Below are 24,523 nucleotides of genomic sequence, written 5' to 3' on the forward strand. Positions count from 1 at the left end.
CAGAGACAAACTGATATCTTTCCGATATACAGAAGAAAGCCTTATTGGGTAAAAGACCAAGTCCATATTATGGCAAGAACAGCTCAAATAAGACAATTCGGAATAATTCAAGAACTTTGAAAGTTTCTTCAAGTGCAGTCGCAAAAACCATCAAGCGCTATGATGAAACTGGCTCTCATGAGGACCTCCACAGGAAGGGAAGACCCAGAGTTACCTCTGCTGCAGAGGATAAATTAATTGGAGTTACCAGCCTCAGAAATTGAAGCCCAAATAAATGCTTCACAGAGTTTAAGTAACAGACACATCTCAACATCAACTGTTCAGAGGAGACCACTTGAATCAGGCCTTCATTGTCGAAATGTTGCAAAGAAACCACTACTATAAGACACGAGCAATAAGAAGAGACTTGCTTGGGCCAAGAAACACGAGCAATGTACATTAGACAGGTGGGAATTTGTGCTTTGATCTGATGAGTCCAAATTTTTGATTTTTTGGTTCCAACCGCCGTCTCTTTGTATGATGCAGAGTAGGTGAACGGATGATCTCCACGTGTGGAGGAGGTGCGATGGTGTGGGGTGCTTTGCTGGTGACACTGTCAATGATTTATTTAGAATTCCAGGCACACTTAACCAGCATGCCTACGACAGCATTCTGCTGCGATACGCCATCCCATCTGGTTTGCGCTTAATGGGGCGATCATTTGTTTTTCAACAGGACAATGACCCAACAAATCAAATCAAATGTATTTATATAGCCCTTCTTTACATCAGCTGATATCTCAAAGTGCTGTACAGAAACCCAGTCTAAAACCCCAAACAGAAAGCAATGCAGGTGTAGAAGTACGGTGGCTAGGAAAGACTCCCTAGAAAGGAAGGAACCTAGGAAGAAACCTAGAGAAGAACCAGTCTCTGAGGGGTGGCCAGTCCCCTTCTGGCTGTGCTGGGTGGATGCTTTGACAAATGTTGCACAACTCATCGTTCATAATTTTCCTCCTTTATTATGCATGACGTTCGCATAAGAAATATTTCTGAAGAATCCATGAAGGCCTCATAAATGGCTAACTTAGCTATCAAGCACAAAGATTCTTCCTCTCTGCTATCCCTCCCAGGGTGTCCATCATTTGCGTCACCCAAACGGACATTGACCTGCGCGTGCGCAATGTGCAATGTAAAGGTGCTTGGGCACTTCCGGCTCGCCTCATTCGCGAAACAGAACAGTGGCTAGGTTCGTAATGGCTTGAAAGAGCCAAACATTATATAAAACAAGAGGTGAGTTTATCGTTATTGACAATTACATATGATGATAAAATAGCTAACATAATTCGATTAGTTTAACTAACGCGTTGTGGTTAAGCTTTCTTGCCAGCACTTGTGTGGCTCAGCTGTCTGATTGGCAAGCTGAGAAGCTCATGCTAGCTAACTGTCTGCAATTAGCTGGCTAGTTACGTCTTTCTTTGCCAGTGCCGCGTTGATTTGTTGTAGCCACTTCCTAAATTATTAATGCACATTCTGTCATCGGCAAACTACACACCGGTGTTGCCTAGTTTAGGTAACATCAATGACTCATACTTAACGGTTGTACCTAGCTTAGTTAGCTTAATCGATTTTGATTTAACCCAGTTGTTACCTAAACTGGGAGTCGTCTAATTTAACTAGCAGGTAGGTTAGCTAACTAGTTGGATGTGTGTTCTATCCATTGCATACAGTAAGTTCTCTATTAGAAGAATCAACTTGAAAGAGTGAAGAGAAACGATGGCGTGTGCAATGATACCTCTTGATGAGCAACAGGTGACAGAGGCTGCTGGGCCTCTGGGAAAGGAGCGCACCCTGCCAGCCCTGGTAAGACAGCCAACATTAAAAACCATCTGACACTGCTTCCTCGTGTACATTATGTCCATAGCTGTGGTTGTCACATCACAAACGAACTGCGTTGTGGTATGTTATCTGCATTAGTTAGAGTTCGCTACTGTAAGCTATCATCGAAGTCTGTAAATTCCCTTTGGTTATGTGCCAGTTCATCAGACCTATTTTACTGTCCTAGTTGTTTTCTCATCATAACCCCACTCTAGTATATGTTTCCCTCAACTGTAGAAGTTAAGCTATATATCAGTGTGTTTGCCTATGTCTGATGTCTCAAAACCATTGCCCACTGTCCTTGTGTTGCCATGGCAGCATCCAGACAGGAAGGAGGAGCGGTGTTTTGTGACTTATAAGCCCCCTCCCGAGGACAGCTCCCCTGCTCAGGTGGAGGAGTACCTGGAGCATGGCAAGTTCATCACTGAGGACCTGGACTGGCTGCTGGCCCTGCGACATGACAAGTTCTGGTGCCAGGTCAGTCACTGTGGCTGTCATACACCATATGATGTGGAGACGGGAGGTTTTGACCTAGCCAAGAAGAACCTAAACCCATTGTGTCCCCCCCCCCCCCCCCCAGGTGGTATTTGATGAGTCATTGCAGAAGTGTTTGGATTCCTACCTACGCCACTCCCCTCGGGGGTTAGACCCCTCCTCCTTGCCCTCCTCCCCGGCCGTTGCTGACATGCAGCGCTGCATCCACCGAGCCGTCTTTATGACCTTCCTCAGAATGGCCACGCACAAGGAGTCCAAGGTACCGCTGCTTTCTAGGTATTCTGGGGGTCTGTCTGTTTCTGATAAGGCAATGATGTAGTGTTGTTGAATGGAGAAACTGTCTTATGCACGTCCAGATAACTTGGCTCACATTTAAAGGTCATGTTTAGACGGCGTTAGAGACAAGTTATATTTAACCTCTGTTAGAGGCAAAGAATTTTTGGAACATTAATTATTCTCCGTCCGACTCTTGTATTGAGAGGAGAATTGTCTGACTGAACATAACTGTTATCTCCTGTTTTCTCTTCTCTCTCAGGAGAGCTTTATAACTCCGACTGTGTTCGGAGAGATCATTTACAACAACTTCCTGTTCGACATTCCCAAGATCCTGGACCTGTGTGTTCTGTTTGGGAAAGGAAACGCCCAGCTGCTCCATAAGATGATAGGTGAGCTCAGCAATGGGCCCTTTCTCAGGTGGAGCACTTTACCTGCTCAAATGGATCTAGAACAGATTTTTCTCAATTAATGACATCAATGTCTTGTTTATCTTCCAGAAAACATCTTCACCCAGCAGCCGTGTTACTATGGAGACCTGGATGAGGCTGTTCTCTCAGTCCTACAGGTAAGAAGCACAATCATTCAATACACTCCATTTCAAAAGGCTTTCTCCCATTTTGTGCTCTTTGAATATAATCTAGGTGACGCTGAAATTTTACCTCAATTCAAATTTAGTGTCACGGCATTTTAAGACGTCTCAGCCTGCAACTTTTAAGGAGTGCACTTTGTAGATAATAGGGTGCTATTTCAGACTTGCCCTTTGTCTCTCCCAAAGGTGTTAGACACTATCCTTGCTAAGTGTGGTCTCCAGTGTGAAGGAGCCACTGCCATCGAGCCTCTGAAGCTCAGCTCATCCGGCCGACCCACCGCCATGACCATGAGTCAACAGGTTATGATAAACATACTGCTGATGCATTTTACACCATGACCGACTAGATAGACCACAGTTATAAAGTAAAGTCCACTGCGTGTCAGATATTGGTGTTTCTAAAACATGCCAGCGGAAGTTCAAAATCTCTTCAATGAGTCACGGGTTTGTTTTAACTGATTGTTGTGACTGGTTGTGAAACCTCTTCCATCTCCTCAATGAGTTGACATTCTCCTAGTACAGGAGTGACTGGTTCTGACTGGTTGTGCCTCCTCTTCCAGGACCTAGTGGATTTGGTGCTGTATCTGTGTGACACCTGTACCACCATCCAGGCCTTCCTGGACATCTTCCCTGCTGCCTGCTCCACCTTTCACTGTCACAGCTTCCTCAACAGGTAGCGTGCGTGCTCGCACACACACCTTCCACTCAGTTTCCTCAACAGTTTTAATTATTTTATTTGATAAACCTATACAGCCAAGAACAATCCGTATTTAGCTCGTTTCCCACCACCACTATTCAACTACTCTGTTTCCACGGTGGTGGAACATTTGTTTATTTCAATATTGCATTTGTCAGAATTGATCACTTTTTTGCTCTAACTTTTACCTTCTTATTCTTCTTAGACTAGCCTCATTCTACGAGGTGGCTGTGCCTGACATAGAGAAGGCTGTGAGGAAAAGAAACTTTGACGACGACAGGTGTGTCTCTGTTCATAGACGTGTGCTTTTGCCTGAACATCAGACTGTTACCATGCTTACCTCATGGATATCAATCTGAAAGAAGTTGCTGTAAAAAAAAGACTTAGTCTCTACAAATAAAATTATATTTGAGGTTACTTTCCCGGTTGGTTCTTTTGGCGGTAGGAGGTGGAGATGGAGTATCCACAGGAAAGTGTTGTTTACCAAACTTTTTGAAAGTCTGAATGTACTGAAAGTTGTCTGAATAACACTATTCTGTGGATATTTTGTCTCAGTTTTCAAGCAGCAGAAGGACAAAATGCACCGACAACCGGTAGATCAAGTTTAAATGTAATTTTATTAAACATTCTGGCTTATAAAGACAATGCACACATGGCTGTATATACCATTTAATAGTGTAGAACCTGATTAATCATGTATGTGTGTGGGGGTACTGTGCATGAACTGTCTACAGTTGAAGTTGGAGGTTTACATACACATAGGTTGGAGTTATTAAAACTCGTTTTTCAACCACTCCACAAATTTCTTGTTAGCAACCTATAGTTTTGGCAAGTCGGTTAGGACATCTACTTTGTGCATGACACAAGTCATTTTTCCAACAATTGTTTATAGACAGATTATTTAACTGTATCACAATTCCAGTGGGTCAGAAGTTTACATACACTAAGTTGACTGTGCCTTTAAATGGCTTGGAAAATTCCAGAAAATTATGTCATGGCTTTAGAAGCTTCTGATGGCTAATTGACGTCATTTGAGTGAACTGGAGGTGTACCTGTGGATGTATTTCAAGGCCTACCTTCAAACTCAGTGCCTCTTTCCTTGACATCATGGCAAAATCAAAAGATATCAGCCAAGACCACAGAATGATAATGGTAGACCTACACAAGTTTGGTTCATCCTTGGAAGCAATTTCCAAACGCCTGAAGGTACCACGTTCATCTGTACAAACAATAGTACGCAAGTATAAACAACATGGGACCACGTAGCCGTCATACTGTTCATCAAGGAAGAAGCAACTGCACATGGGGACAAAGATTGTACTTTTTTGGAGAAATGTCCTCTGGTCTGATGATACAAAAGTAGAACTGTTGAGCCATAATGACCATTGTTATGTTTGGAGGAAAAATGGGAGGCTTGCAAGCCGAAGAACACCATCCCAACCGTGAAGCACGGGAGTGGCAGCATCATGTTGCGGGGGTGCTTTGCTGCAGGAGGGACTGGTGCACTTCACAAAATAGATGGCATCATGAGGAAGCAAAATAATGTGGATATATTGACGCGACATCAGTCAGGAAGTTAAAGCGTGGTCGCAAATGGGTCTTCCAAATGGACAATGACCCCAAGCATACTTCCAAAGTTGTGGTAAAATGGCTTAAGGACAACAAAGTCAAGGTATTAGAGTGGCCATCACAAAGCCCTGACCTCAATCCCATAGAACATTTGTGGACAGAACTGAAAAAGCGTGTGCAAGCAAGTAGGCCTACAAACCTGACTCAGTTACACTAGCTCTCTCAGGAGGAATGTGCCAAAATTCACCCAACTTATTGTGGGAAGCTTGTGGAAAGCTACCCAAAACATTTGACCCAAGTTAAACAATTTAAAGCCAATGCTACCAAATACTCATTGAGTGTATGTAAACTTCTGACCCACTGGGAATGTGATGCTGAAATAAATCATTCTCTCTACTATTATTCTGACATTTCACATTCTTAAAATAAAGTGGTGAGCCTAACTGGCCTAACACAGGGATTTTTTTACAAGGATTAAATGTCAGGAATTGTGAAAATCTGAGTTTAAATGTATTTGGCTAAGGCGTATGTAAACTTCTGACTTCAACTGGATGTTCTGTGTGTGTATGTACTGTGCATGTATGGACCGCGCCATTTCTTTTTTTTTTGTATCCGTGTGTGTGTACGCACTTGTGTGAGTGACTGACCCCCTCCCGTGCCCCCTGCCAGTCTCCAGGAGGACCTGTGGAGGAGGGTGTGTCACGCCCGGAGGAGGATGGTGGAGATGGCACACCTGCTGCTACTACACACCTGCCTACAGCCCATACTAGAGGGGTCAGAATAAAATGCCTTTATCTCTTTCTATTCTCTTTTTCATCCTTTCTTTATCCACCTACCAAACCTTCATGCTGGCATGGGGATCCCTAAAATTCAGATTGTCTTTTAGTATGGTGATCATATTTGCTCATAGCCTTCCTGCAGCCTTTGAACATTCTTGTTCATTTGTTTTTAGCTCAGAGAACATTCAGACATTTGTGGAGGAACTCCTGCAGCATTTCACTACTTTCCTACCAGAGAAGAGGTACAGTGCATACTTGTTTGAATCCTGATATGGGAAGAATTTCCTTTTTGAAGGGCCATAAATGTCTTCAATCAATATTTTTGACCATTGCATCCCTGACCTAATTAATACTAGAGTTTTTTGTATGATAACTGCTGTTAGGAATGCTGTGTAACTGATTGGAGGTTGTCCATTGAGGAGATAAAGGATATTTGTTTATGCCATCCTTGTTGCTGTCTGTCTCAGGTTCCTATTAGACTACGATGAGCAGTTCCCCATAGCTGATGATATCAGTCTTCTTCAGCAGGCCTTTCCTCTCCTGTATCCTTCCTCCACATGGTCTCACACACTCAGACGCATGTTCCTCAATGAGTCCACCAGTCAGCCACTCAGTCTTAGAAACATACACATCCCCCTCATTGGAAGAAACGTATCCATCCATCCAACCTAGAGCAGTGATATTAACATACCTCCACCACCCTTTCCTCCAGCACTGCCTGTTGTCTTTCCTTAACCCTCCCTCCCTGTCAGAGATGAGACTAGGACATCATATCTGCTCCAGGGGGTGGAGGATGCCTGGGACAGCATCGGCCGGAGGAGAACCCAGGACAGACCCCAGCAGACACACTCCTCTGCCGGGCTGACTGGCCAGGGAGTAGAGGTTGGGGCAGGGGCCTGGGGGGGAGAGATGGGGATCAGAGAGCCAGGGGAAGGAGGGGAGACCCCCAGAGGAGCAGAGGCCATGCGGGATACACCCCATAAAGGAGACAACGTGAGTTCTGAATAGGAGATACCAGTTTGGGCAAATGGGGTGGGGTGAGCTGTGTTGTAGTTTGTTAGTTAAACCGCCAAAATAATGGGACCATACTTGCGAACATAAGTGACCATTTCAATTTAAACCGTTTCTTTCCGACTCGTAATGCGTATCGGCCAATTCAAATAGTCGATTTACTTGCACGTGACGGAACGCTAAATTGTAGCTGGTCCCATCAGATAACATGGCATATATTAGCTTTATGCTAACCTCACCAGGTGGCAGTGATTATATCTTGGAACATATTCTTCATCAGCCTATCAAAGATCTTAGACTTTATATGCGCCAACCAATGGCATTTCTTAAAATAGGTCGACCCTGACCACGGGGTATATTTTAAACCTACAAATTAAAGGTTTACTTTTGTTACGTTGGTCTGTAACAAAATGTTGTGTGCCAATATTGCATTGATGCATCCTTGACTAGGCTCCTAGCATATGAGAAAATCTCAAGTTTTTGTGCTTTTATGGAAAAAAGATAATTGAGGTACGTTGATTTATTTTCTGTATTTATTTAAACTTTATTTAATTAGGCAAGTCAGTTAAGAACAAATTCTTATTTACAATGACTGCCTACCCCGGCCAAACCCTGGGCCAATTGCGCGACGCCCGATGGGACTCCCAATCACAGCCGGTTGTGATACAGCCTGGAATCGAACCAGGGTCTGTAGTGACGCCCCAGCACTAAGATGCAGAGCCTTAGACCGCTGCGCCACTCATACAGCGTAAAACAAACAAAAAATAAGAGCCATATGCATTTGTCAAATAGCAGTCATGTAGGCTACCATTATCACCATCACTTCTAAGCGGTTCTCTCGAAATCGATAGTGCACTTTAACTATGGGTTCGAGACCCCTCGCATTAAGCTTTCTTGTTGAGGAAAAAATAGGATTCAAAACGCATGTATTGAAGTGGATTAATATAATCATGAATAGCCTATAAAACGTTGCAGGCCTACGTAAGTGAAGCCTACATAATAATTTAACCGACTAATGATAACCTGCACCACGGGTAGGCAACCCTGTTTCTGGAGTGCTGCAGGTACTGCAGGATTTTGTTCCAACTAGGCACCACTCAAGACCAACTTGAGCTAATGCATGAAGTTCCTGCGCCATTCCAGGACCAGGGTTGCCCACAGGAGAGGGTGTAATCGCTCTATGGGTGGCTCACTGGCCAGCTCACTGGCCAGTTGTTCATGAATTGAGGTATACCATTCAAAGTCCCATATGCATTAGTAGGTTGTCGCATAAGGAGGACACTATCTGATGTTAACTAATGTAAACTATAGCTATGTTGATTGGAGTTCCTATAGTAGCATACAGGAAATGTTAATCATAGAGTTAGATATAAAAAAAAAAATCTGCTTTTAGCTGATAGGAGTGGAAACCGGTGTGGTCGCCTGCTACAGTAGCCCATCTGTGACAAGGCTCGACGAGTTATGCGTTCCGAGATGCTGTTCTACACACCACTGTTGTACTGCGCCGTTATTTGCCCGCCTGTTAGCTTGCACAGTTCTTGCCATTCTCTTTCGACCTCTTTCATCAACGAGCTGTTTGTTGCACCACTCAGAAACCCTAGACGCTGTCGTGCGTGAAAAGCCCAGGAGGGCAGTCATTTCTGAGATACTGGATCCGGTGTGCCTGGCACCAACGATCATACCTCTTTCAAAGTCGATTAGGTCACTCGTTTTGCTCATTCTAACGTTAAATCTAACAGTAACTGAAAGTCTCAATGCCTGCCTGTCTGCCTGCTTTATATTGCAAGCCACGGCCACATGACTCACTGCCTGTAGGAGTGATACATTTTCTTAAACTGGGTGGTGTACCTAATAAACTGGCCAGTGAGTGTATAATCCTATTGTACACTTTAATGCTCATCCTCCTCGAGTCAAGTAATGCATATGTGACAAAGCAGATGTTTTAGGCCTACATTTAGGTGTACACCTCCATGTGATAAAGCCTATGCTATATGATTATTAGTGTTTGTGTGCAAGGCTGAAGAGAGAGATCCTTAATAATAAATGCAATCTTAATTTTCAAGCTGTTGGCTACGTCCCTTTTCAACACACTAAAAACAATACATGTAAATCTACATTTCAAATGTGAGGACTCTGCAACGATTATGTGGACCAGGCACTTTACACAGAGCGCAATTTCACCAGTCAGTCAAATATAGTTGCATTGATGATCAGGACATGCTGTTGTGGGTATGTTAAGGACGCTTCCGTGAGCAAGTTTTTGGAACTCCAACTACATCAACGATTTTAATTGGCTGATGCAGAACGTTCCAGGATATAATCACTGCCACCTGGTGGGGCTAGTTTATGGCTAATGTGTGCGATGTTATCTGATGGGACCAGCTACAATTTAGTGTTCTGTCACGTGCAAGTAAATCAACTATTTTAATTGGCTGATACGCAACTGTTTACATTTAAATGGTTGTTTATGTTTGCAAGTATGACCTCCAGATTTGTAATTTTAGCAGGCAAAATAATACACAAATATAACCAAATCATTTTGAGAGCTTACCTATCCTATATGAGACGATACACAGTAGCCTCAGTCCGGTATAGATGCTGTTGTAATAGTGTGTGTATGTGTTATGTTATCCAGGGTGCTGCGTGTATGATCAGTGCGGGGGAGCTGGAGTCTCTGTTAACCCACATCAGAGACCTGCTACCAGACCTGGGAGAGGGATTTCTACTGGCCTGTCTCCACCAGTACAACTATAGCTCTGAATTGGTCATTAACTACATCCTAGAGGACAGACTACACCCTGACCTGGACAAACTGGATAGAGCCATGCCCAGGTAGGGAGAGGGGTGTGTGTGTTGGTCTGTGTGTAGACAAAGATACACAAGCTGAGTCGTGCTGGCCTGGTTACGCATCCACCATAGTTGTGGGAACTGTGCTGGAAATAACAATGTAAACGGAAAATGACAGAGCCAGCACCGGTTGGGTAGTCTGAGAAAGGTATTAATGGTGATTTTCGCCTCTCTCTGCAGGCCGGTAAAGGAGGAGCTTCCTCCTGTACTCCGCACCAGGTCCAACGTGTTTGACGATGATGAGTTTGATGTCTTCAACAGAGACCAGGTGGACATGACTCGCGTCTGGAAGGGCCGGAGGTGAGACACTATCGACTATTTAATTGTGGCCAAGATGATGACTTGGTCACAGACCATTTCCTGTCCTGTCTTGTCACGCCAAACCACACCCAAAATGTAAAAAATCCCAAGTCATTTTTAGATAAATACCAGGTCAATAGTGAACTGTACAATAAAGCCTGACCTCTGTATCTTTGATCTATAATCTCTGTATATCTGTCTGTGTTGTTTCCCTTCAGGAAAGGAGAAAGTGTGCGGGACCTGCTTAATGACAAGCAGCACATAGCAGAGCAGAAGGAACGCTACCTGACCTATGAGACTGTGGTGGATGAGGTCATCGTGATTCCCAGTGAATCAGGAGCCATCGACAATCTGAACGATTATGATGATGAGTATGATGACACATATGACATCAACCAAGTAGGAGCCAATGATCTGGACGGAGACTCCAACCTGCTCAACCGCAGGTAACATACACACCTGTTGACTAATTAAGATTTTAGCTAGTCATTATGCTGATTTAGACTAGAGCCTCCCATCTGAGTTTGGTCGCTCAGTCTCAAGGTTTCTTCCCTCTTGCCAAGGTGCTACTGCTTGCCTTTGAGATCGAGCTCTGGTTAATGAAAACACTTTGACAACTCTTGTACCACATTTATGTAAAAAAGGGCTTTATGAATACGCTTTATTTATTGATTGTGACACATCCTCTCTCTCCCTTCCACAGGCCGTTCACCATCCCTCAGGTCCTACGGCAGGGAGGCAGACCACAGATGCAGGAGGAGAACATAGAGGAGGAAGAGGACGAGAAGGTAGGTTGTATAGAAATGAATTGTACTGTATAGAACAGTGGTCACCGACCGGTCGATCTTCAAAGCATTCCTAGGCGAGCACCAAACATTTTTGTAGAAAAGCCTACGATAAAGGCTTGCGCTCCTTCATTTTTTATTTGTGTTGTGGTGTTGGTAGTAGGTGAACTTGATTCAGAAGCCGGGTTGGAAAAGCGTTCCTATTTTGAACCATTTAATTTGTCTGAAAAGACAAACTCCACCTACCCGGTGGACTGGGAGATCTGGAAGCATAGAGCTTCCACGACCCCAGCAAACTTTTAAAACAATGCCCAGAGAGACTGTCAAAGAACACATCAAAGAGCTGCTATTTTTTTTGAGTTGGTTCATGTCTTAGGTTTTTATTCAGCACTGTCAACACTGTTTTTATTTAACACTATTACAAAACATAAAACACGCTTATCCCTACTTGCGCTGCAGCTGCAATGAATGAGTAGCCGAGTGTATCGATTAGCCCTGTGTTTTTATTATTTATTAGCAGCTCGTCATGTCTTTTTTTAATATTGAGGAGTATTTCACTTTCTCTGGTCATAGAAAAAACATGAATTTGTGCATGAGGCAGATGCGGTTTCAAGTTTCGCCATCAGGTGGAAGACTGTCCATCTCTCTAGTCAATCTTACCGGAAGAAAGGAAGGAGAGAGCAGGGACTGTGAAAGGCAGACCCTCTGCTGCTTTCTGAGACTAATGCCAAAACTAAAACAACTGTAAACTCTGAAATCTCAGACTTCTGACTTCAGTGCTGGGAACTCAATTTAAAAATAAATAAATAATAATAATACATGATTATAGTAAAAAGATCAGACTGGGAAAAATTCAAAAAATCTGAGCGGTAGAGCTCGGTTTGCTTTTTGACTGCAAAGGTTGGTGACCACTGTCGTGACGTGGACTTTTCATTAATGTGATGACTGTTATATCATATCAATTCTGTGTAATTATTATTACTTGATTAAACTAATCATGTAACATTAATTAAGAAGTTGGGGCACCACGGGAAAAGGTTTAACTATTTCCAGATATTTTCAAAGCTTATCGATTAGTCACGTATTAATATATTATTACCTCAGTCATTCTGAACGTCGTAATTTCTTGTAGTCTGCACGAGCCCTACTTTATTGATGAATCAGCGATACACAAATTGGCTCAATTATTTATTTACTAACTAATTAAACAATTACAGAATACACACTAACATTATACAGTAAATAGTCTCTAGAAGACTATCAAAACAGGACAGTTTGGTTGTAACACGGTGGGGAATTCAGAGGGGGGGGGACAAAGGAGTTACTCTATTGGACATTGAGAAGCTTCGCTCACGAAAATACAAAATCTTAAGCACTCTGATAGCCGTTCATTTGGGGAAGAAAAGAGAATGCAATTTATATATTTACGATTGAGCTGTCCTTGAACGTCCAAATCCTTTGGTCACGGAGATGTTGGGTGTATGACTCTGGTTTGGCCACCAGAGATCACCATGTCCTTAGGTAGAGCTCCTGGTCGTGCTGGTGGTAAGAATGGATACTTTGAAGTACCCTGTACAGTAGTTCTCAGTTGATCTTGTTAGAATGCTTCAGAGGTTGTCGGTGTTCTCATCCCTAGGCAACGTACATAAAAAACTATTTTTTATAAAACTATTTTCTCATTTAGAAGACTAAAATCCCTTTTCTGTCTTTTCAAAAGTATTCTGACACTTAATCATTCATTTTATACAACATTCAGATGCACACCTCATAATTGATAAGTGTAGACAGAGGTACCGTTATGTGGTTCTACCATCTTTCATGATGTCACAACGTTAAAAAGAACCCTCATGTTGAATTTGTTTTGGTCTCCACTGACCATTTCCACATTCTCAAAAATTGAAATATTGTTTAATTCTCCAATTTGGGGGAGGTAGTAGAACAAAGGACCTTCTCCTGCCAAAATTCGTAATGTCTTTCCCTCCATACTGCTTGGCAAGGGAAGGTATTTACGACCATCATAAAACTGGCCAACAGCCCCAGGAGAGGGCACCCCGATCTCCATTTCAGGACTGGCAAGTCATGACAACTTGTATAGAACAATGCTGGTTCACACGAACCGCTATGGACTTCTCTGTGACGTAAGTTAATAGCAATACCTGCCACTTTCTTCAAATACCACCCTTGATTCCTGTTCTTTATTATTCTAACTATACGGTTGCTTGCCTTATTATGATCGACAATATGGGCATGGTAAGTGTTATCTATTGATTGTATGGCACTGTTTAAAATCTTGCCCACAAGATGACTAGCTACCTAAGGCTGTCTATGTACCATGTCTTGATATCCAGATTTATATTAGGTTTGACATAGCTGAACCAGTGGCTATGCTGTAGTGTTATTCTTATGTCTAGGTTAAGCTGTTTAGATGGATCAGTATGTGTTGTATCATTAACCCTTTACATGGTTTGTGTTCTCAGGAAGACGCTGTGAAGAGAGACCAGTTTGTTCAGGACCCAGCTCTGCTGAGAGAGAGGGCAGAGGCCAGGAGAGCTACCATGCAACACAGGAAGGGGTACGGAGACACACACACTAACTTAAATCCATGTCTTATATTGTCCTTAAGTTCTGCTACATGTCTTACAATGTAAGACATCCTAAATTGAGGTTAGCTTGTGAGAAATGTGTGCATTTCCCATTTGAACCCCTCTCTCCTCCTAGGTACCGTCCGGAGCCTGCCAGAGAGAGAGACGTGGTGGGTAAACCTAAAGGCCAGGGCCAGTCAACAGAGACCCTTCTGGACCGACGCAAGAAGGAGGCCCACAAGAGCAGGGGAGCCAACCACAACCGCAGGGCTATGTCCGACCGCAAGAGGAACAAGGGAATGATCCCCTCCTGATAGGTGTTGCCATGGAGACCAACCAACTGACCTAGCGGACGGTGCGTACAGGACAGGACGACGTGGAAAGGAAGGAGAGAGAAAGATAATCTGGGCTCAAAGGTCATGAGCCCTGATTGATGTCCCCATCCCAGAGTCCTCTTCATCAGTCAGATTCTTTCTACCGGGATTCACCGACCAGGCCATTTTTATAGGCCTTTTTCTGTTCTCTTTTAGCAAAGACATTCTAGTTTTCCATTTTCTATCGCAAAGGGACACCAATGATTAGTTTCATAACAGAACTTTGGTTGCCAAGTGGCCTGTTGGTGGAATGTTTAGAGACACATTTGAATGGTTTAATTTTCAGTTGTTTAGTCCTATATTGTAGATTGATTCAGTTAAACCAAAGTGCTGACTGAATGACAAGAGATTTATTTTTGCCATGTAACAAATCCATTTATTAAGATTTGGAGTGATGGAATCATTAGCTTTTACATGGTCATCAAATGAACAAGGAACATATGAGTAAAATGAGAGCGAGGAGACTCCAATAGGACGAGAGAACCAGCGCGACCGGCCTGACTGTCAGACTGAAACCACTGTCTGCTGGATCTAGAAGAACAATGAATGTCAGTTAAATACAGGACTAGACATCAAAATGACAGGCAGGCCAGGACCAGGGGTGGCAGCGTGTGTGTGCAATGTCTGAACGAAGTGAGAGTGTCTGTGGTAGTTAATATCTCCTCACCCAGCCAATCCCCCCACCCACCATGGTTCAGCCTCAACCCAAAAAGTGAGCTGCTATAACAACAGTCGTGTGTGTGTTTGGAAGTGCAGCATAAGAGGCCAAATGTCCCTCAGACAGACATCGAACAGCTTCTAGAGGCTTCTGACTCGACATGCACAACTACTTTATAACAAGAGAATCCTATAGAAAGATCTATAAGAGCATTTTTGTACAAAAAAAAAATTACAATTTGCTTTTTGAAGTTCTCTTTAAAAACAAACAAAATAATAAATACATTTAATACTGTGGTTAGAGCTTTTCCAATGGAGTATTTCTGTGGGAACTGAGCGTTGACTTTAAAGTGTTCTAGTGGCAACATAATACCATAGGATGGTGAAAGATGGAAACTGCAGCTATATTTCTCTAGTGATTAGCTGATGGTAGGAAGCATTTAGAGTATTCACATTTCCCTATAAGGTGTTGCTAGATTTTTTAACATTTAATTTATTTAACCTTTTATTTAATTAGGCAAGTCGGTTAAGAAAAAATATTATTTACAATGACTGCCTGTGGGATGTGGTTGAGTGAAAGTGGTTGAAGTGTGATACAAGTGACTCCATTTGACCTTTCCATACTATACTCATTGGTTAGCCAAGGTCAAGTCTGTTTCAGTTCTACAAGGTCACTGGTTTATAATAAAATAATTTAAGGACTACAAAGGATTAATATAACATAAGTACTGTCAAGTAGTACACTAAGTGCGGCTGTGTTTGTAACATGCTGTGTCTGTCTCTGTACAGCTACTCTGGTTATCTGGTATTTACCTCACAGAGCAGTCTCTCTACAGAGTTTAACAAATGTAGGGGTAACAATTTAATTGTTACCCCTACATAATTAATCCCTGCCCTTATTCATATTAATTCAGAATTAACACAAACTTTGAAATTGGACTCAGAGTACACAATAATAGTCTGGATGAAATTAGTCCATCTACACAAATTTAAATTAACTTTTGAGATTATACTGATCCTGTGATATGGTGGAATATGGGCCCCACATGACCAGATGCGTTTTGATGCCAGTTAGCAACACACTGTTATCCATGCTTTGTACCATATTGCATTTAACATCCATGCAAATATACCTAGCTATATCTTATTTGTTCACATTAAAATGCCTTGGACTTAATTCATTTCCCTGTAAAGAACATACATGGAATTCCACCAGATTCACAGAACATTAGAATGCCCTTCTATAATTCTCCACATGTATAGACACTTTCACCATGAGGCACCAGTACTCTATCACACATACAGCGAGAGAGAGGTGGGTGGGAGAGAATAGAGTAAAGTCATTGTACAGTATGTTATCCCAGGAAGAAAGTACTGTTTGTTTCAACACCGGTACGGTAACATTTGTTTTACAGTACCACATAAGTGAAGCTGCTTCAGGATTGGCTGTCCACAAAAGGTCAGAGGTCAACATTGTCCAATAAGAAGGCCAGCTGCTGGGAGAAGCTCCCCTGACCACAATCCAGTGCAGGAGGAAGAGGTGAGGTCTGGAACTGCTACTGAAAACTAGTCACGACAGACTACAAGACAACTTGATCCCAATGTTCTGGGCCCAGCTTTTCAGAAGTTATCTGATCAGATTCCGGAATCGGACAGGATTAAAAATTATTACAAAAATGTAACTGAAAAATGTGATTATGATCCTCCGAATAAGGATTTGGTAATCCAATCTGACCTTTAATCATGTCATTTTTTTGAATCATGCCAAAACTCTAAAAGATACTGATTAGGATAGTTTTGATGCCAAAAACTGGGATTATCTTGATCCCCCATTCATGTAGTTCACTCATCTCTGTTACCCTATGACAGTGTAGTAGTGGTACCACAATTTGTCCAGTAGATGGCAAGATTTAGGCCTGTTCAAAACACTGAAAATCCTAATTCTGTGATCTTGATATTGTGGTATCTGGATCAGAATGATCCTGATTTTTTTCTGAAAACTGGCTCAAAAACAGCCAGATTGATCTGAACCTGGATAGCAAAAATGGGGATTACAGAATCGAAATTCTGATACGGATTAAAAGTTTTTAAAAACTGGGCCCTGGTCAGTGGGGTGAGGAGTTGGGCCAAGGCTACCATTAGCTGTCTCTACAGAGGTTACCTGTGGATGGAAGGGAAAGATGACAGTCAAAGGGAATAGCTGATTAACCCGGGTACCAAATACAATCACCAACGCTACATTAGATTTCAAATGTGTTAATTCCATTTGGCAAATAAAGTTGCACTTAAGTGTACAGGCAAGTAGAGATCTGACTAAGTACAGTGCCTTGCGAAAGTATTCGGCCCCCTTGAACTTTGCGACCTTTTGCCACATTTCAGGCTTCAAACATAAAGATATAAAACTGTATTTTTTTGTGAAGAATCAACAACAAGTGGGACACAATCATGAAGTGGAATGACATTTATTGGATATTTCAAACTTTTTTAACAAATCAAAAACTGAAAAATTGGGCGTGCAAAATTATTCAGCCCCCTTAAGTTAATACTTTGTAGAGCCACCTTTTGCTGCGATTACAGCTGTAAGTCACTTGGGGTATGTCTCTATCAGTTTTGCACATCGAGAGACTGAAATTTTTTCCCATTCCTCCTTGCAAAACAGCTCGAGCTCAGTGAGGTTGGATGGAGAGCATTTGTGAACAGCAGTTTTCAGTTCTTTCCACAGATTCTCGATTGGATTCAGGTCTGGACTTTGACTTGGCCATTCTAACACCTGGATATGTTTATTATTAAACCATTCCATTGTAGATTTTGCTTTATGTTTTGGATCATTGTCTTGTTGGAAGACAAATCTCCGTCCCAGTCTCAGGTCTTTTGCAGACTCCATCAGGTTTTCTTCCAGAATGGTCCTGTATTTGGCTCCATCCATCTTCCCATCAATTTTAACCATCTTCCCTGTCCCTGCTGAAGAAAAGCAGGCCCAAACCATGATGCTGCCACCACCATGTTTGACAGTGGGGATGGTGTGTTCAGGGTGATGAGCTGTGTTGCTTTTACGCCAAACATAACGTTTTGCATTGTTGCCAAAAAGTTCGATTTTGGTTTCATCTGACCAGAGCACCTTCTTCCACATGTTTGGTGTGTCTCCCAGGTTGCTTGTGGCAAACTTTAAACAACACTTTTTATGGATATCTTTAAGAAATGGCTTTCTTCTTGCCACTCTTCCATAAAGGCCAGATTTGTGCAATATACGACTGATTGTTGTCCTATGGACAGAGTCTCCCACCTCAGCTGTAGATCTCTGCAGTTCATCCAGAGTGATCATGGGCCTCTTGGCTGCATCTCTGATCAGTCTTCTCCTTGCATGACCTGAAAGTTTAGAGGGACGCCAGGTCTTGGTAGATTTGCAGTGGTCTGATACTCCTTCCATTTCAATATTATCGCTTGCACAGTGCTCCTTGGGATGTTTAAAGCTTGGGAAATCTTTTTGTATTCAAATCCGGCTTTAAACTTCTTCACAACAGTATATCGGACCTGCCTGGTGTGTTCCTTGTTCTTCATGATGCTCTCTGCGCTTTTAACGGACCTCTGAGATTATCACAGTGCAGGTGCATTTATACGGAGACTTGATTACACACAGGTGGATTGTATTTATCATCATTAGTCATTTAGGTCAACATTGGATCATTCAGAGATCCTCACTGAACTTCTGGAGAGAGTTTGCTGCACTGAAAGTAAAGGGGCTGAATAATTTTGCACGCCCAATTTTTCAGTTTTTGATTTGTTAAAGTTTGAAATATCCAATAAATGTCGTTCCACTTCATGATTGTGTCCCACTTGTTGTTGATTTTTCACAAAAAAATACAGTTTTATATCTTTATGTTTGAAGTCTGAAATGTGGCAAAAGGTCGCAAAGTTCAAGGGGGCCGAATACTTTCGCAAGGCACTGTATGCTGTGTTTACACAGGGGGCAGGTCTATAACTTACTGAGTATGCTGCGTTTACACAGAGGACAGGTGTGCTGCAGGAGCAACCACGGATCCACACAGTCCCTGTGGAACTCATGGAGGCAGGGCAGCACGCGAAGACACTGCAACACACAGTCACACACCACCAGGTGAGTTAGCATACTACTAACACTCTTGTGTCTAAAAGTAGAATTTACAGAATTTCTATGTGTTATACATCTTACTTTCTATGTAACATATTACATGTTTGTGTGTGTTTCTGAGTAGTTCCAGAGGAGTATACTACAAAGCAGGATCAACGAGTTAACGGCAGCTAACTAAAAAAAAAAAAAAAAAAAGCCTGAAATAACTGTTGATTGTCTGGTTCATTAATGCTGGAATCACTAAAGCAGTAATTTGGACTGCTAATATATATTTTTTAAATATGCCCCCCTTCGTCTTTGACTTTTCCTAAATAAGTCTTTAAAACACACTGTCGCTGTTAGAATCTTAATATCACAAACAAAAATGTCAAAATGATACATACATCAGTCCATCGAATCCAAACAGTCTTATCAGTCTACTCTGGCCTATTTGGAGTACACATTGAGGGCGTGCACATTTTACAATGGCAAGAAGACCAAGATGAATAGATGCACATGCTGCGTTAGCGTTACTACAAAATCTGAATGAAATCGACACCGAAATGACATCTCTGATGATTATTCTTCCTGATTCTGAGCCTCAGCCTAAACCTCCAAGGCCTAAGTGCAAAAAAGCCAGACCGGTGCGCACTGAGCAGGTGCCCGCGCCACCAACAAATTAAAATGGTGAGAGAGGAAGGGACAGCACCGCTTGAATAAAACAAGCCGGTGACAATGCTATGGGACGATTATCAGCACAAAATGTCATCACAAAGAGCAGGCCCTACATCTCAAGCAAAAAAACAGCATAGGCAACCAGCTGACAATTGACTATTTTTGACTGCTGTCATATCGACACATTAATTATAATGCAATTATTGCTTTTGTGCCGACGTTCGCTTTTTATCAAGAACACTGCTCTTATAATGATGTTTAGGATACTGACCGTGCGTCTTGCTGACCGTGAGTCTTGGACGTTGGGGTATTTATTTTATTTTGACGCAATAAAAAATAAGCTGTTACCGCATTCCAACACAAGCTTTCCGTTTCATAGTTGTAACTAAGGCACTCCACGAATAAAATTGATTTTACACTTGAATTTGTGTTTTTTTGTTTTTACATTTAGCCTACAGTAACAAAATAATGAAAATGCTACTGTATTATTTTACATTTTAATAAAATGGTAATCTAATGTTACCTAAGACCTTCATAAACACAACCAAATTATTATTTTTGCGATAGCATATATGAAATGTATTAATTACACTGTTAGAATGTTGCAGTCAAAATGACTGCTCATTAACTTGAAAGGGGGGGGTCCCTCGAGGCCCATCGGTTCTAGTGTTAAGATAATCTTATATATGAGTTTTTTGTTGGGCATGGTCAAATTGACTCGACAAGTCAAGCTTAGCAGTAAAAAACAACAATGCTATTTAAGAATATTTAGACAAGTTAGCTGGTTAACTCTTTGATCCTGCTTTGTATTATAACCCTCAGGAGTCAGTCAGTCTGACCTGGTTGTTGTTGAACTGTTCCAGACAGACAGCACAGTTGTCTGTCTCTAGCTGCGCTGGGTCACACCACGGTTTGGGCTGCCGGTACATCCTGGTCTTCAGGGAAGACAGTCTCTTCAGGATGTCCTGTTTTGGTAACTGTAGGAATGATTAAGTCATGAATATTATGGTGGATGTTTCTACATTATTAATTTTAAAGCATCTCATTGAAATACTGTCGTTCAGTGTCTGTTTACATACATTTGTTCTAGATTAGTGTGACTGCTAATTGCTCAATGATTAAAAGAGGAAAATGGTTAAACTCTACCTCTACGTCATTGAGTTGGTTGTCCTGGTACTGCCATCGAGCCTGAACTATGACCCCTGTACAGAGGATCAGAGCCACCAGTAGGACCGTGTTCCACAGCTGATGCAGGTACTTCTGGAGCACAACACATAACAGGACCGGGCACGAATGTTAACCTACTTCTAAATCATTTGTTTACGTTTGTCACACAACAGAGATATAGGAAAAAGCAATGAGTTGCACGGATCAGTGATTTGTTAGATCTAGCCTGTGAGGAGTTGTAGCTTAAATTCAGATTATCTTTGGTTGCAATGTCATTTATTTTTATTTTGTTGTCCCTATTCATCTGAATGTATGCCATGGTGTTCACACCTGGACCTGCGAGTTGGTCTCTCCGGTGCAGATGACCCCCTGCCACTCTCCATACAGACCGCCTCTGGAGAGACCGCACGTGGACCACAAAGTCAGGGTGGCCCCCTACAATACCACCGGAGAGGAGGTTTTACACACATCCAAAGTAATAACATGAGCTGGACAGTAGAGTGATACAATGCATAGAAAACTGGAAATGTCCGCTGACTATTTTGCTGTTCTCTAAGGTGATAAAGTTTATGGCAAAAAATATGATCTTACCAAGTTGTCCTGTAGAATAGTCTTGTATGTGATTTTCACAGTAGCATGAAGGCCCCTATGAAATAAACCATAGAGTTAACTCACTCAGTGTCTCTATATTAGTCAGTATGCTATAGTATATTCATACAATCAAAGCTATACTCCCGAGTGGCGCAGCGGTCTAAGGCACCGTATCTCAGTGCTAGAGGCGTCACTACAGACATCCTGGTTCGATTCCAGGCTGAATAACAACTGGCCGTGATTGGGAGTCCCATAGGGCGGCGCTCAATTGGCCCATCGTCGTCCAGGTTTGGCCGGTGTAGGCCGTCATTGTAAATAAGAATTTGTTCTTAACTGACTTGCCTAGTGAAATATATACACAGAGAGGGATCCTTGTGTAGACTAGTATTGTTTAGTTTTCCATCACTTTGGTACCTGAGGAGTGCTCCGATAAGCTTGGTAACATTTTCTGATGTCTGGATGACAATGACTGGCTTAGAGAGGACTTGGGACAGATCCATCTAGAAAGAGAATACAGGAGAGAATAGTAGTCATCATAGACCATATATCATTGTTCTATCTCTATGGGGGTTATACTGTAAAGCAGTAGTAGAGGAGTGGTTACTCTAACAGCTGACAATTATAGAGCAACATTGGTGTTATGCTCTATAGTGGTGGTTACCAACCCTGGTCCAGGAGAGCTACAGGGTGTGCAGGCTTTTGCTCCAGCCAAGCACTAACACAGCCAGTGTGTAAGAAAATGATTTTTACCTCTCTGATAGTGTTCTGATTGAGGGCTAGGATGATGAGTGCAGAAGCCCCCAGGACCAAGGCTCGTTTCATCTAACAAAGAGAGATAGTGGTTATACTTACTTCAGACTTACTTTACCCACACTGATATATTTGCATGTGTTAAAAGTGTGTAAAAAATATATAAATCATATTTCATGCTGAAACCCTCCTACTAAACACTATTCACTAAGTTAAAGATTTATATTTAGGTTAACATTTTACAGTATTGCCATTCTATTTTTTAAATTTGAAAATCATCTTTGTTTAATAATTTCATATTAACATGTGATAAGGCCACACAGAGGGCCAGAGATAATTCCAGACACCTGTACAAAGTACCCAAAAGGCCCATTAAATGTCATGTGATAGATTACAACGATAAATCCTGGATTTCAAAAAATCTGGTAGTTCCCTGGTAAATTTCCTTTAATATACCCTCCCTTTGCAACCATAGGTGAAACTCTGTGGTGCTGAATAACAGATACAACATTGACAGTTATTCATCTCTCACTGATCACGGTATAGTTTGTTGTGTGTCACAATACTTATTTCACCAAATATACAAATTATTCAACAAAACAGTAGACTGACTGTTCTTCCTATGCCCATGAGAGTGATTCCTCACAAAACCAGGACAAAAAAAGATTTTTGGGATTATCACTAAATTGAATCCATAAAATCATCCTTTGGAGGAAGGAATGTGGATGTACACCAAGTATACAAAACATTTAAGAACACCTGCTCTTTCCATGACAGACTGACCAGGTGAAAGCTACTGTATGATCCCTTATTGATGTCACTCGCTAAATCCACTTAAATCAGTATAGATGAAGGGGAGGAGACAGGTTAAATAATGATTTTTAAGCAATTTACCAGTAGGCCTATGGTCTCATAAGTCTTCTCAAGTACCCCCTAGAGATAGGCCAAGTACACCCAGGGGTCATAGTACCACTGGTTGGGAAACACTGAGCATATTCTGTTCAACAATGTATAATATTTTTTAAGTTACCAACTCAAAATATTCTCAATATTCATGTTTACATTTTATTCATAAATGAACGTACAAAAATGGTATTTAAATCAAAATACTACTCATATTACAGAACAAGCGGTAAAGCTTAATATGAAATAAAATGTTGCTTTGTAGCACCTACAGATCATGGAGTCTTAAAGGAAGCCTAGGTAATGCCAGAAACGTTGATAAATTATTTTTCAATTATGCTTTTAGATACAAATGTCAAATATATGTCAACAATCCTTCCTTCAAAGAATCATTATATGGATTACATTTTGTGAAAATCCCCAAAATCATGGTCTTTTTTTGTCTCGTTTCCTCCCTGAACTCACTTTATTGACAACAGCAGCAGCAAAGGATTCCTGGCTGTTCCCAGCAGTGGAAGCTTTGCTCTCCTCCACTTTGACAGGCACCACACCTATCCAGGGCTCCTGGTCTTTGGCTTGGACACCCCCACCTTTATCCCGGCTCACCTGCGGCTCCTCATCCTGCACCTGAACAATGGCAATTGGAAACACTGGGGTGATATGATTGTTACTGGGTAATATCAGTTTATTTACTTATCCTATGCAGACATTGCATGCTTGATGATTCAACATGCAATGGTGAAAATAACACATGTTAAGCTATTGCTAGACAATATAGAGTACTGTATATATGCAATGTATATGTTATTTTCTCAGTAACTAATGTTTATATCCATATCATGTTGCACACACAAATCCAGTGGTTTTACATAGCAGAGCCTAGCTAGCTGTAACATCACTCACTAATATGAGGTCCCCTTCGAGATCATGCTCTTGTTGTTGATTGTGTTTTTCGGGTACGCTGCTGCTTTCCCAGTTCGCTTCGAGTACCTCGCCTTGTAGAACGGTGCTGACATCTGGACGTTCTCTCAGCAGAACCTCGACCAAGGCGACCTGAGCGCCCGTAACTAGCAGACACGACAAGAACGAAGGAGCCGAGACTAGAAACACCACGATAAAATAGCAGCAGCTTGCAGACATGGCCGAAGAAACGCGTAAATTAAAAATATTATAAAATAAATAATCTTATCAACTGTCAACCATTATTTTACAGAACCAACTAAGTTACTGTACTTTTTGGCTTGGACCCCAAAAATGTAAGCAAGAACACTACTTCCTGTAGAACAGGAAGCTGAGATGTGAGTTGACGTTTGCTTGCAAATCTGCCATCTACTGGGAAATTGAGAAAATGCTTGTTTTAGTGAATATATAACAATAATAAAAAAGTTGTGTATTGTGCTTGTTTCCAGGCCCAAATGCAAGGTGTGGACTGATACTGCATGGTGTGTAGCTGTTAATGTTTATTTTTTTCATACAAACCCAAGTTTTATTGTGTTGCATAAAAACAACTTGTGTTGGTATGTTTTATTGTTATTT

The 24,523-nt window shown here is 41.8% G+C and overlaps 2 protein-coding genes across 5 annotated transcripts; one reads left to right on the plus strand and one right to left on the minus strand.

Moving 5' to 3' along the window:
• The first annotated feature begins 1,135 nt into the window (after positions 1–1,135).
• Positions 1,136–15,111, plus strand: ascc2 (activating signal cointegrator 1 complex subunit 2). The gene is made up of 19 exons (XM_036980252.2): positions 1,136–1,268; positions 1,706–1,838; positions 2,172–2,330; positions 2,434–2,607; positions 2,884–3,013; positions 3,122–3,189; positions 3,400–3,513; positions 3,774–3,886; positions 4,116–4,190; positions 6,149–6,253; positions 6,432–6,500; positions 6,726–6,800; positions 7,011–7,251; positions 9,905–10,101; positions 10,297–10,416; positions 10,635–10,862; positions 11,120–11,204; positions 13,679–13,773; positions 13,920–15,111. The coding sequence occupies exons 2-19, from the start codon at positions 1,752–1,754 to the stop codon at positions 14,095–14,097; spliced, it is 2,313 nt and encodes a 770-aa protein (XP_036836147.2). The 5' UTR covers positions 1,136–1,268; positions 1,706–1,751; the 3' UTR covers positions 14,098–15,111.
• On the minus strand, positions 14,507–24,508 carry rnf215 (ring finger protein 215). 4 transcript variants are annotated; one of them, XM_021606642.3, is made up of 10 exons: positions 23,891–24,508; positions 23,453–23,614; positions 22,085–22,156; positions 21,749–21,834; positions 21,335–21,389; positions 21,074–21,178; positions 20,723–20,836; positions 20,416–20,553; positions 18,799–18,901; positions 14,507–16,975 (listed from the first exon to the last, which is right to left on the minus strand). In XM_021606642.3, exons 1-10 carry the CDS (start codon positions 24,125–24,127, stop codon positions 16,953–16,955), a joined length of 1,095 nt encoding a protein of 364 aa, XP_021462317.3. In that variant the 5' UTR covers positions 24,128–24,508; the 3' UTR covers positions 14,507–16,952. The 4 variants fall into 4 exon arrangements, with proteins under 4 accessions (XP_021462317.3, XP_021462318.3, XP_090094167.1 ...); XM_021606643.3 differs by having other exon boundaries at positions 20,723–20,833; positions 23,891–24,289; XM_090238041.1 differs by lacking the exon at positions 22,085–22,156 and having other exon boundaries at positions 20,723–20,833; positions 23,891–24,289.
• Positions 24,509–24,523: the final 15 nt, after the last annotated feature.

Source organism: Oncorhynchus mykiss, chromosome 6 (genome assembly GCF_057628025.1).
Source record: "Oncorhynchus mykiss isolate SJ-2025 chromosome 6, ASM5762802v1, whole genome shotgun sequence".
In the NCBI taxonomy this organism is placed as follows: Eukaryota; Metazoa; Chordata; class Actinopteri; order Salmoniformes; family Salmonidae; genus Oncorhynchus; species Oncorhynchus mykiss.

Excerpts from the sequence above, each read along its gene's own strand:
- rnf215 (XM_021606642.3), bottom strand. The coding sequence starts at position 24,127 with ATGTCTGCAAGCTGCTGCTATTTTATCGTGGTGTTTCTAGTCTCGGCT. Across the intron at positions 21,390-21,748 it reads CTTATCGGAGCACTCCTCAG|GGGCCTTCATGCTACTGTGA; the intron begins GTACCAAAGTGA and ends TTTATTTCATAG. Across the intron at positions 21,179-21,334 it reads CTATTCTACAGGACAACTTG|GGGGCCACCCTGACTTTGTG; the intron begins GTAAGATCATAT and ends GTGGTATTGTAG.
- ascc2 (XM_036980252.2), top strand. The coding sequence starts at position 1,752 with ATGGCGTGTGCAATGATACCTCTTGATGAGCAACAGGTGACAGAGGCT. Across the intron at positions 1,839-2,171 it reads AGCGCACCCTGCCAGCCCTG|CATCCAGACAGGAAGGAGGA; the intron begins GTAAGACAGCCA and ends TTGCCATGGCAG. Across the intron at positions 6,801-7,010 it reads CAGCAGGCCTTTCCTCTCCT|AGATGAGACTAGGACATCAT; the intron begins GTATCCTTCCTC and ends CCTCCCTGTCAG.